Genomic DNA, 13,206 nt, shown 5'->3' on the forward strand with positions numbered 1-13,206 from the left:
GGGGCCTGTCCAGCTCTCCCTCGGAGATTCTGCAGGAGCTGGGCAAGGGGGGCCCGCAGCCGCAGGCCGGGGCGTCGCCACCCGCAGCTCCGCCGGCGCCCGCTCCCGCTCCCAAGGACAGCGCTGGGGAGACGGACGCGTTCGGCAACAGCGAGGGCAAAGAGCTGGCGGCCGCGGGTGAAAAGTGAGTGTCGTGACCGGGTGGAGGAGGCCTGGTTCTGCTCTGACTTGGGGCCCGGGGAGGGATGGGCTGCTGCGGTGGGGCGGGATGGAAGCCCGGGCTCGCCCAAGAGAAAGAAAGCCATGCCAGGCGGCCTGCATCGTCTGCGCCATGTGATTAGGCCCGGCCCCGCCCGCGCCTTCCCCGCCCGCGCGCCCCTCTGCCGGGCTCCCACTTCCCCTCCCCGCCCCGGCGCGAGTCTCCCCGAGTGGAGCTGTCGTGAGCCCGGCGGGGCTGGCCCGGCTCGGCCCCCGCCCCGGCGAGGCCTGCTGCTCCGCCCGCGCCGCGTGCTCGGCCCCCCTCGGCATCAGGCTGCTAGCGCCTGGCTCCCCGCCCAGCTCTTCGTGGGTGATGCCGCACGAAACATCTCCACCAAGTGACATTTAGGAGTCAGGCTGTGAGCAGAGCTCGTGCCTCCTGACTCCTTGCTTTTTCCAGGCTCTGCCTGCCCTCTCGGTCCCTGCTATCATCCTACTGGAAGCCAGATGTGGCCGAGTGTGCTTCATGCTAAAGAGGTGGCTCCTTCTGGCTTGCGTGCATAGAGAGCCATCGGGGCACCGGAAATAATGTTGGAGAAATGAGATTAGGTGGAATCGGGTCATGTGGCCTAAAGGATGAGGCACCCTTCACAAACCACCTGTTCACGTTTACACTGGGGAACAGCTTGGGCCAGTTTGATGGCTTCCATGAGAAGGGCGGATTTTGAGAAAATAAAGGTCAGAAAGCTAAAAGATATGACATAGAATGCAGTGAAGAATCTGCGGCTTTGTGTCTTGTGGTAGGATGTTGACTCATCTTACACGTGTGTAACAGTAATTTAGTCTCCAAACAAAATTGATCTTTAAAAAAGAATTGAGGCACAGTCTTGTGAATGTTTTTGGCCCGTGTAATATAGACAAACCTAGATTGTTTTCCTAATCTAGGTGAGCATTTACTTGACTGCTTTCTTTATACCTTTTCTGACTTTATACTGGCACAGTATATCCTGTTGTTGCCTTTTACTCTTACTTCTAACCCTAGATTAAGTCAAAACGAACGTGTACACTTTATAATTTCAATCTCAGGCCTACTTGATGTTTTCTGTACTTGAAGTTGTGACCTTCCTAAAAGTTGTTTTCCCAGACAAAAAAATTTATTTTCAAACAAAGCACCTGGTAATGGGAGAAATTTGTGGTATTTGTTGATAATGGTTTTGTACCACAAAATATCTATATATAACCCTGGCATATTATTTAATATTTGATTAGTGTAAATCCCATCAAGTGTTTCTCTGAACTTCTGTTAAATTTTCCCCTCCCTGTAATGTTTTAGACACCTGAATGTGTGTGCTTAATCTCATTTGGGACTCACTTTAACATCATCTGCTTTACCAAGCATGTAATAAGTTTAAATAGATATGCCCTAAGTTAACAGAATTGCAAAGTGCATTTACTACCATCTAAGTTACTCTGAAAGGCTGAAGGATGGGGACTGCTTTCTGTTAAAAATAAGACTGGTTCTGTGTCTTTTCACTTGTCCCAAGGGTCCTTCTCACTTTTTCTTGTTGTCAGATAGGAAATTGAACATTTGTCAGATTTACTTGTTTCCTTAAAACTTACTGGTTTCATTGCTTTTTTAATAAGAGATCATCTCATAACAACTTTGGAATGTTATTTTGGATAGTGCCCCATCTTCAGTTTAAGGTGGGCATTTCTCTAGACTGGCTCAGATAGCCACGGAAATAAGTGCCAATAAGATAACCTTGTCTACCTTAGTTCAAAGGAGAATATGTTTGGTGTGTGTATGTGTTTGTACCAAAATAGATAGACAAGTTTAGGAGCAATTCAGATAGATGACAATACTGAGGACTTTCAATTAATAGTTTGATAGGAAAGTGAAACCCAGCTATCTTTATCTTACATATGCAATTAAAAGAACCTTAACATTGAAGTTATAAATGAAGAGTGTTTTATGGTTAAAATTTCTGTTTCTCCAGTGATCTACTTTCCTGAAGTTGCATCTTATTCCTTGATTCCTTTCATCTTGCCTATGTGTGACAAATATTTGATTCTGGGAGGTAGCTTCCATTTGATTTTGTGTTCTAATGGTCAAGACTCCAAAGCATAGGTCATCTTTAATCAGCATTTAGGAATCTGCCACACTTTAGAGTGTTACTAAAAGAAATAGCCATGTGAAAATTAAATTAGTTGCCATTTTGTAAAAGGCTTAGAACAATAGTTGGCATGTGTTAAAAGCTATTCAGCTGTTTGTTCACTTAAAGGAGAGTAAAATTGCTTCATTTATTATAAAAACCTGTTAGGTCATTGCCCTTTGAATTTTTATTTTCCAGGAAAAGTTTCTTTTGATGAAGTGTTGCACATCTGTTTTACAAAAACTATGATTTATATTAAATTTCTCTTTTACTTTTCTGGTAAATAAGGTCAGTAAATTTAATGCTTAACCACAGCAATATCATTAGTTCATATTATTGGGATATTTGCTTCTCTTTCTTCTTTGGTTTAATATTTTCTTTATCTTGCCTTAGTTTATAGAAGGCCTTGGGCTATAACCAAGTTATCTGTTTACACAACGAAGTTAATCTTGTTCATTTTTTTTTTTTTTTTGCCCACACACCAGTAGAACTCTGAAACAGTATCCCCTTAGACTATACCATCTTCATATGCCTTCACTTTGATTTAGGTTAAAGTTATATAACTAACATGTCAAAGAAGAGTTAGTAACCTTTTCTCCATTTTTCCTGTATTAGTCTTACTTAATTTTGTTACCACTCACTTCCATTTAAAAAAAAAATCCAAGTTTGTTTGGCTCTCTTCATTTCATTAAAAGTTGCTCCATCTGCGTTTCTAGCTCTTTTTGGGTTTCTTCAGTGGATAAACTGTAAGGCTGACATCTTTATTCATCTGCCTTTCAACAGTACATCCCTTTTTTCAGCTTTGACACTTACTTTTGTTTAATTAATACCCCAGCTCTGAATCTGATTTTGTTTTCACATTGATGATTTTATGTCTCTTCTTGTCTCTAATTCAGTCTATTGGTAAGATAATTTAATCACCCTTCACCTGGGTATAATGATTCAAGAGTTTTAATTAACCTGAATGTTAAGTTTTAACTAACGAGGACATTTAAATCACATATTTCTTTAGTCAAGTTTGACATACTTCATTTCTATAAAGTCTAGAAGTGCATGGCTTATCTTTGTGGAGGATCCTTGGGAAGGGGGATGTTATCTTTTGTTTGGACATTTTAATTTTTTTAATGAGATTAGGTGATTACATAAATTTCACATTTCACAGCATTGTGGAATAGTGATACTTAAAGTCACAAACACATTTTAACCTTCACAAGGCAAATTGTCAGTATCATGGTCTATAAAGTTTGTGAATTCTATGAGCTTTGACAGAACAACTTCCTTCCATATCAGGTGATACTTATATTTCTTTCCTTTTGCTTAGTGTAAACTGGTCCCTCTTTCCCTCTTATTCTCTCCCTCCCATCATAATAGAGGTATTAGGCTGGAAAAATATTTGTATATATATTCCTTACAAAAAAAACAGTACATAAAACACAAAGTTGAAAATATTCCATTAAAGTGGTAGTACAGTTTTTCTTGTCAAATTGGTAGATCCCATCCCTTCCCATCCGATAAGGATGGGAAGTATAAATTAATTCAGCTGTATTGGGAAGCTGTTTAATATTTATTATCTGTTAAACACATATCCTTATACAGTATGGTTACATAGCTATAGGCATAGTATTTAACATATACTTTTAATTATAATATAATCTTAAAAGTGCAAGCAAAAATTATTACCCTAGCTTTAGAAAGTATAGTGTTTATAGTTTGATAGTTCATATTGTTTTATTTTTAAAAGATTTAAAATTTAAAAAAATCATTATTAAGGTATTGTGCAGAGGGCTTATCATTTCATAACTCAGGTAATGAGTACATTCCTTTGGGCAGTGTCACACCTTTCTTCATTCCCCAGTTTCCTCTCCCATCTCTGCTCACAAGTTATATAGTTCATTTTCCACATCGTGTAAACTGAGAAACATGATTATATTTGTTCACCCTTCCTCTCTGTCTGTCCTCCGTATTGCCAAAAGAATAAGAAACCAAAGCAAAAGCAAACAACCACAACAATAACAATCTCTCTCACATACACACCATATTTCTATTTCCTGGAGTTTCTTTTGATAAATTAGTTCATGTTCTTAATGGAAAGTATAGAACGAGAAAATCATTGCATGAGCACTGTGAATGAATTTCAAAATAGAATTGAATAATACTTAGGTATTTCAAGCAAACATTGGATTGGGTCCATATAATAGTTCTAATAATGAAGTTGAGACATTTGGCAGATGGAGGTAATATATTTTAGAAATGGAAGAGAACCTTTTTTGAAATAAGATAGCAATTGTATATTGCATGTAATTTTAATTTCTAAAAGTAATCATTGGCAGTTTACTTAAAGAGTGAAAATACATACAGTTTTTCATGAAAGTACATATAGTTTTTCCTTTGAACTTTTTTTTTTTTTGGGTCGTGTGACCTGAACTCTGGGCCTGGGTACTGTCCCTCAGCTCTTCAGCTCAAGGCGAGTACTCTACCACTTGAGCCACAGCATCACTTCCGGCTTTATCTGCTTATGTGGTGCTGAGGAATCGAACCCAGGGCATGAGCTCATGCATGTAAGGCAAGCACTCTACCACTAAGCCACCTACCCAGCCCTTCCTTTGAACTTTTTCTTTAATATTAAAGTTTTTTTTTCTCTAGAGTTATTAGTGGGTTTTTTTTTCTCCCTAAGTGCAGATCAGACACAGTCTTGTGCAGGTTGAGTACATTCGATATCACTGAGCTACTTTCTTGGCCATTTGTTTTAATAGCAAGTAAAAATTACATTCATCAGAATATTGTTTGTTACAGTCTGATATTTGCATTGAATCATGGATATCTGTTAGCCATTGATAAACATGGGCATGATTTATAGTAAATTTCATTTATAATAAGCTTCATTACTATTTAGGTGAAGCTCACTGAACAGAATTTAGATCCTGAATTTTTGTTTCTAAGTTTTAGCTTCTTGTTTTTAGAGAACTGTCTTCCTCAAAATCCTCTAACTCAGGAAATGACTACCAAATAGAATTTAACTTTATCTCTGAGACAATAGAGGCCAAAAAAAGGGAGGGAGAATACCCTATTTTAGTCTGAAACAAAAATCACATTAAGAAATTTTCTGCAGGTCCTTCTGATCATAATTTGAACAATTGAGAGAAAGTAGTAAAAGACTGTCCTATATCTGAGGTATTTTAAGTGAAGAAAAATTATGAATAGAAACTGAAAGTCAAATGGTAGGTTTTACATTCTTTAAGGAGCCCTCAGCAATTAAATGCTTTATAAATCAAGGTTGTATTTTATGGTGCCTATATTTTATTATCTTTTAAATCACTTGCTAGTACAGCAGTTCTCAACACAGCTTAGGGAACAAATACATTTATAAAAATAGTTACTAATTATTGGTATCTTTCAGTGTTATATATACCTTTCACTACTACTCCAGTTTTATCCTGGAATCTACTCAGGTGTAATACTGCTTTGGTTATGAAGCAGTGGGTGTGCCTGTGACTACTTGGCAGTTCTCTATCTACCACTAAAATGTTAATGTGCCTTGGCATTCTTGGGAAAGTATGTGACATTCACTATTGCTTACTGAATTCTAAGGAAATGTCTATACAGAATGCACTACTTTTTGTAAGACATAGGACTGTTTATTTTTGCATAATGAATAAAAAGTTGATACTTTAAGAATTTACAAGTATATTTTGTCTACTCATTACTAGAACAGAGTTCTCAAACTTGCCATTGTAATATTTTTCAACTTGTCATTGTAATATTGTGAATGATTGGCATTTCCTTTGATTTTTGGTATAAATTATTGAACCAGTAGAAACTAACTAGGTATTGGTGGCTCAAGCCTATAATCATTACTTAATAAGGAATCTAAGATTTGAAGATCATGGTTCAAAGCCAGCCCAAGTAGGACCATCCATGAGCCTCTTATTTCTAGTTAACCACCAAAAACCCATGTGGCTCAGTAGTAGAGTGCTTACCTTGAGCAAAAATACTCGGATACAATGCCTATGCTCAATGTTCCTAAGCCCTAAGACTGACAGCAACAGCAACAAAATAGAAACTTTCTTAAGAACAATTGTTGTTCTTAAATTGTATGAAGCATTCATAAATTGTTCATACTTTTCAGGAATATAAGCAAAGTAAGTCTGAAGTAAAATAAAGGTACATGAGCCTTAAAGTTTATGATTTTTAAGAGAAATTTAGAATTCCATTTTTAGCAACTCAAAAACAATTAGTTTTGGAAGTGATTTTAAAGAGCATTAATACTAATTTTACCTGTTTTATGAAGTATTGCCAATAAATTATCTAACCAAGTTCCTACAGTTATAGAACTTGTTTTTAAACCTGTTATTAGCTGTTGAATAAAGTTTTATTGAATTGATTACTTTTTTATGTTTATGTTTGGAAGTGATCTTAAAAACCCATCTTTTCAGCTGCTGCTGTTTTTCCCCTCTTCTGTTACATTATACACAGATTGTTGTCACTCATCTCTACTGACCAAGAGTTCATTCCTGTAGAAAGGCAACCCATTTCATGTTTAGAGCTGCTTTGTTTCTCCTTTGGTGTAGCTGAAAGGTGCTTTTTATTATTCCTGTGTATTTTAGTTACTCATTTGAACAAGTCACTTTAATAATATACAATACCTGCATTTTTCAAAGTAGAATATGTTACTACAGTACACATATGGAATAATTTTGTTGTTAGAAAGACACAGGCATTCTGGACTTAACCTGGCTAGGTCCTTGTCTATCCTTCCTGAAACAGGTAAACTGCTTCCTGTTTCTGATGTTTCCTCATGTGCTTGTTACTATGGCTTTTAAATAAATTTCTTTAGTGAAGCCCAATTAAAACAGCAGCTTTTATTTAAAAGCTCATCCTTGCTTCATACAGGATACAGTTTTAACAAGGCAGAACAAAAATTTAGTTATCTAACATGAGTAATTCCCTTGTTTGAATTTAGGTTGACAGTCCTTCAATAGGTATAGACCTCATCTTTCATTCTGAGAGAATTCCAGTTATTCCTCCTAAAGTAGGTTGCTAACAACTGAACAACTATTTTGAATATAGTTGGTGTGCAAAGAAAGTTAAAATCTAGGATTAGGATTAGCTTTCTGGGGCTGCTTCTCTTCCAGCTATTGAAGAGACTTATTTGTGTGACATTGGACATGGCTGGTTGGTAGAGTAAAACACTGCTTCTTTTCATGTTGTAGAAGTTGGACCTGAGTTTAAACTTTGTATGTATCTATTTTGGGAGGAGGACATAGTCTCCTCCCATTTACTGGTTAATCTTTCTCAACCTTGAAAATAGACACTATAGTAACTTTTAGAAATAAAAAAAACATATACATCCTGTGTTGTGTTATCTAGTCTTTGTATAGCCTAGGAATACCTGCCTTTATCCTTTTAGTCAATTTTCTTTGCCAGAAATCCTACTCTATTGCTGTGCTTAACATGTTTCAGGTTCAATATAAAACCACCTTTCAGATTCAATACATCTTTCAGGTTGAAAATAAAACCACCTCTTCTAAAAAGCCATCTTATTATCATAGTGGAGTCAGTCCAATGTCTAGATTTCCTAACTCTTTTCTTGTAATTTCTCATTGCATACATGCCTCCTTGTCCCCTTTCTAGACTTTAAAATTTCCCAACATAATGCTGTATATATACCTTTATATATCTTTCCTCTTTTCCTCTTTCTTGTGGTATTTGGGTTTAAATCCAGGGCCTCACACATGCAAGGCAAGAACATTATTATTGAGTTCTATCCCTAACACTCCCTACCCTCTTCACATTTTTTAAAGGCAGTTATTTTGTAATGTTTAATGTAGGGAGATGAATGAGTAAAAGAGCAAGTATAACAGTGGTAGTAAAAGGATTGGTCAAAGCAGAAATTAAAGAGAGACTAAGAGAAAGTCAAGGAAAGAATATAAAGGTATTAAAGAATGGTAGGATTTGTCTTGTAGGTATGTCATTTTACTTCCTAAGTATTATAACAATTTTATTATGAAATAAGAACAGAATCTAGAAGGCTAACTTGGATTTATAATCACTGAGTATACAATTTGAAAGCCTCCTATAATCTTTTTTTTATTTGAAAATTTATAGTTAACTATATAGTTTCTGAAAACTAGGTTTTAGCATTTGTATTTTAATAGCAAGTACTTTATGATAAAAACATTAAAGACAGTAAGGTAAGAATAAAATTTGGTAAAATTTCTATGATTTTGAAAGGATGAGGAGAATATTTGTATTCTGTTTATCAGAATATTGATTGTAATTCATTCTTTCAAGATAGTCTTTTCTTCAAGGCAGGCACTGTACCACTTGAGCTACACCTCACTTTCAGCTTTTGCTGTTTAATTGGAGATCAGAGTCTTAGTTTTGTCTCCTTAAGCTAGATTTGAACTATGATCCCCAGGTCTAGGCCTCCTAGTATCTAGGATTACAGGCATGAGCACCTGTATCTGGCTTAGGTTTAGCCTTTAAATGCTGAAGTTTTTTAAATATAGATTTTGACAATTGTTAGGCATGCTTAAATTATTTCTCCTTTGGATAAAAATTAGTTTCTTGTCCAGAGCAAGTATATTTACCCTTTTGTTAGCTATGGCAATAACATGGTCATTTTAATTTTTTTTGCACTAGGTACCATAAGCTAAAGAAGTGTATATTTTATGTTATTTACATAGCTTTTAGACAAAGCAAATACCATTTACTGGTGTGGTAAATATGTAGAAAGCTTATTCTGCACTTTTTAAAAATGATAAACTGCCACTCTCTGATGTTTATTTGACAAACCATTTTCTGTAAATAATTGGAATGTTATCATCCATGAATTTTTTGACAGCTGGCTCAGTTTTTCTTGAAATGTTAGATCATCAGTATTTTTGAACTTTGTTAAGGGTATTAGATCAAGATAAGACCTAGAAAAATTGTTTCTTATAAATGTAGTAATTAAATAGTAAGTTAGACTCACCATAGTGTAGTAATGAGTACTTGAACTCTACATTAAGAGAAACAGATATTCTAAATTCTTTGCTACTACTGTGTAACCTTGGGAAGTTTCTTAATTTCTTTCAACTTTTTTTTCTTCACCTTGAAATAGAAATACTCTTTTCTTTTTAACAAATGATAAATTTGTTAAGTCTGACATCCAAGGAAATAGTCTTGCATTTTATATAATAATTGTCTCTATCAAAAGATCAATAGAAGATTACAGTGTATGTAAAGCACCTAGTAATATCTAGAACATAAATGATCAACAACTTTCAGCTATTCTTAAAATACTGCAGATTTTTAACTGTCCAGTAGCAAAAATTGTTTCAGGGAATAATTATATATACAAGACATGTCACTGAATTTTTAAATAATAACCTTAATTTTAAAAAATTCATATATTTTAAGGTTGATTTTTAAAACTAAAATTTTGTTTGAAATTTTGAAAACATATTAATGGCAACATAAATATTCCCTTTGAGAACTCTTAAGTTCTACTGTCCTTTAAGATAGAATTACAAAGATCAATAGTAGTTTGGAAAGTAACTAAGTATACTCAATTATATTAATATATGAAACTACTACATAATTGTTAACTCAAGCAGGAATCTATATAATTTTAAACAGGCAGGATTGTGCCAGTTTTGTAGACAAAATAAAATAATTTTCCTATGAAAGTTTCTACTGAACTTAATGACTAGATATCTGTATCTCAAGGATATAGAACTGACTATATTAAATTCTAAAATTCTTTCTTGAAACTCAGATAAAGGCCTTTCCTGAATATTTTATATTTGTATTCTGTTTTATACATACAAATATATATGTATTTGTATATTTTCCTAACATTTTAATCATCATATAATTGGTGGGGGAGTAGATTGATCTTAGACATATAATCCTTCCTTATATCACTATGGTGTTTGTGATAATCATTGATATTCTGAATAATAAAATGTTTTCAGTTCCTACACAAGAAATGACAAAGCCACACAAAAATTTTATTAACCTTAGCATTATATTGTTCTAGTTTAATTAAAATGTTAATGTATTTTTATGATAAAACTTATAATTAATAGTCTGTATAGTTTGTATAATTCAATCTCTTTGTTTGTGTTTTGGGTCCAGTCCTGGGGCTGTACTCTAGGCCTGGGTGCTGTCCCTCAACTCTTCAGCTCAAGGCTAGCACTCTACCACTTGAGCCACAGTGCCACTTCTGGCTTCTTTCTTTTTGCTTATGTGGTGCTGAGGAATTGAACCCAGGGCCTCAGGCATGCAAGGCAAGCACTTTACCACTGAGCCACCTTCCCAGCCCTAATTCAATCTCTTTTGTGAACTTTACTGTCCCTTTCAGATTCTACAATCGGGTTCACTACTGGAATTATAGTCAATAATTATATTTTAAAAAATCATGATGTTGACCCTTACCTGGATGATTACTGAACTCTGGGGTTAATATTGATTGATTATACTGGATTTTATAGGAAGGCATTACTGTAACACATTGCTAGGCATTAGACCACTGTAGATTTGGTAAATAGGATTTCAAATCTTAGGAGTAAATAAATACCTATGTAATAATTTTTTAGGTTTTTTTTTTTTTTTTGGTTCTGGTCATGGGGCCTGAACTCTGGGCCTGAACTGTCCCTCAGCTCTTCAGCTCAAGGCTAGCACTCTACCGCTTGAGCCACAGCGCCACTTCTGGCTTTTTTCTTTTTTCTTATGTGGTACTGAGGAATCAAACCCAGGGCCTCAGGCATGCAAGGCAAGCGCTCTACCACTGAGCCACCTTCCCACCCTTAGTTATTTTTTTTAGTGATACTGGTGTCATTTTGGTAAATCAGTTTATATTATGACTTTTAATCTTGGCTAATTGATCAGTTTAGCTGTAGTCTGGCTCAACAATTAATAATGGACTTAGTTAAAATAGTTGCACAGGAATTAATAATGTTTTCTTTTTCTCCTTCCCCTTTAGTAAAATAAAACAGGGTCTGTTACCTAGCTTGGAAGATTTGCTGTTCTATACAATTGCTGAAGGACAAGAAAAAATACCTGTTCATAAATTTATTACAGTAAGTTTTTATATTTTTCTATCTTAACTTTTAAGAAGTTTAGTAGTATTAAATCAGTAATGGAGTATTATTGAAATATAATCTTAAATCTCATCTGATATGTAGATTCTGACTGACATTGTTTCTCTTACTATGTTTTCAAATTTTATCATGCTCATTTCAAGGTAATCAGTGAAAGAAAATGAAAGAAACAATGAGAAACTTGTCCAGAAATTGGGTAATAGTGACACAAAGGCCACATACATGATCAAGTCTTGGGTAGATGTTTTTGTGCACAGGATTAAAACTTGTATTTGGAATAAGCATATACATTATTTGCACTATATATTTACAAACTCTTATTTTTTTAAAAACAGGCACTCAAATCTACAGGATTGCGAACGTCTGATCCCAGGTTGAAAGAGTGTATGGATATGTTAAGATTAACTCTTCAAACAACATCAGATGGTGTCATGCTAGACAAAGATCTTTTTAAAAAGTAAAAATTTCTGCCAAACCTTTAATGGTGATTTGCTGTTATGTGGTGATTTTGCTTTCAAAACAATATTGCATCTTTGAAGGCCAGTGCTTTCTACATATTGGATTTATTTGAAGAACAATGATGGTATTATATACGAGTATAATGGGTTAACAATGTATTTTCTTTAAACCTGTGGTAAGGAAATTTAGCTGTGGATGTTTCCAGTTTATCTTACCTGGATATTGCGTACAGTTTGGGAGTGCTCTGTTGAACACTATCTGCACATCTTGCAAGCTTTCTCCTAGTTCTTTTTATTTAGAAGGTGATTTAAAGGACATTCCAGAGCTTCATATAGCTCTGTGTTTCTTAGATTTACATAGGACATTATATGCTTCTCTTTCTTTAGCCATATTAAGACATGGGCTTTTGACTTTTAATTTCTCTCACAGTTAAGAACTAAAGACAATTTGGGAGGTTAAAACCCTTAATTTGGTTGAATGGGAACATTTTTGACATTTCTGTATTTGCGTGTTTATTTTCTTCATTACTCATTTTAGTTTGATGAATAAAAATTTAATGGACAGCATGTTTGTAATACATTGTAAAGTTAAATATTTTTAAATTACTAATAGAGGGAACCACTAAGGAAACTTGCATGAAGGTGAAAATCAAGACACCGGCCTTTTCTAAATCATCTTACTTTGGATATCACTTACAGTTTGGATGTACTCAATAAAGGCTTAAAAGTGAAGTAGACCCAAATAATTTCTGCATCTACTTTGAAAGTTTATTTGTATATGTGTATATAATTCCCTTTATGTTCTTCAGAACAGGGGGAGTTGAATGACAAGTTGTAGATATCTCCTGGGAATGTCCTAGATCATTAAGTTATAAGAAGGGATAAATATTTTATTGAGATCCTTTTAAGTTTCCTAACATGCTGTAAAGCACTGCTTACAGTTTTGTATTTTTATCTTTTCTCAGAACATTCTTGGTTCTGTTACCTCAGCTGATTTTAAAGTGTGCCGATTAGTCTTGCTTTGCAATTGGAATTTTGTGTCTATGGAATCCTTTTTCATTGTGGAGGGAGAGAGTTTAGTTCTAGACTTATTTGTTCCTTTGCAATAGGGATTATTTTATTTTTAGTGATGTATGCAACGTGTAGTGTCATTTGGGGAGTTATTTTGCTTTATCTGTGAATATAGCTTGCAAGTGGCAGATATATTTGTAGATAATAGGTATGAGAAACTAACTTTGGAGTTTTAAGTAGTTTCATATTTTACATATTTAATTCTATTCAAAATGTTCTGTGCTTTAGAAACAAGCTATG

The 13,206-nt window shown here is 34.9% G+C and overlaps 1 protein-coding gene across 1 annotated transcript in view; it reads left to right on the top strand.

The window, feature by feature from the left end:
- The window catches only part of Gls (glutaminase), a 77,492-nt gene that overhangs the window by 446 nt on the left and 63,840 nt on the right, over positions 1-13,206 (top strand). Inside the window, exons 2-4 of the mRNA XM_013027619.1 lie at positions 8-184; positions 11,320-11,416; positions 11,773-11,894. Of these exons, the coding sequence (XP_012883073.1) occupies positions 8-184; positions 11,320-11,416; positions 11,773-11,894 (396 nt within the window). The remainder of the gene's footprint in view (positions 1-7; positions 185-11,319; positions 11,417-11,772; positions 11,895-13,206) is intronic.

The sequence above is a fragment of the Dipodomys ordii genome, unplaced genomic scaffold (assembly GCF_000151885.1).
Source record: "Dipodomys ordii isolate 6190 unplaced genomic scaffold, Dord_2.0 Scaffold5, whole genome shotgun sequence".
In the NCBI taxonomy this organism is placed as follows: domain Eukaryota; kingdom Metazoa; phylum Chordata; class Mammalia; order Rodentia; family Heteromyidae; genus Dipodomys; species Dipodomys ordii.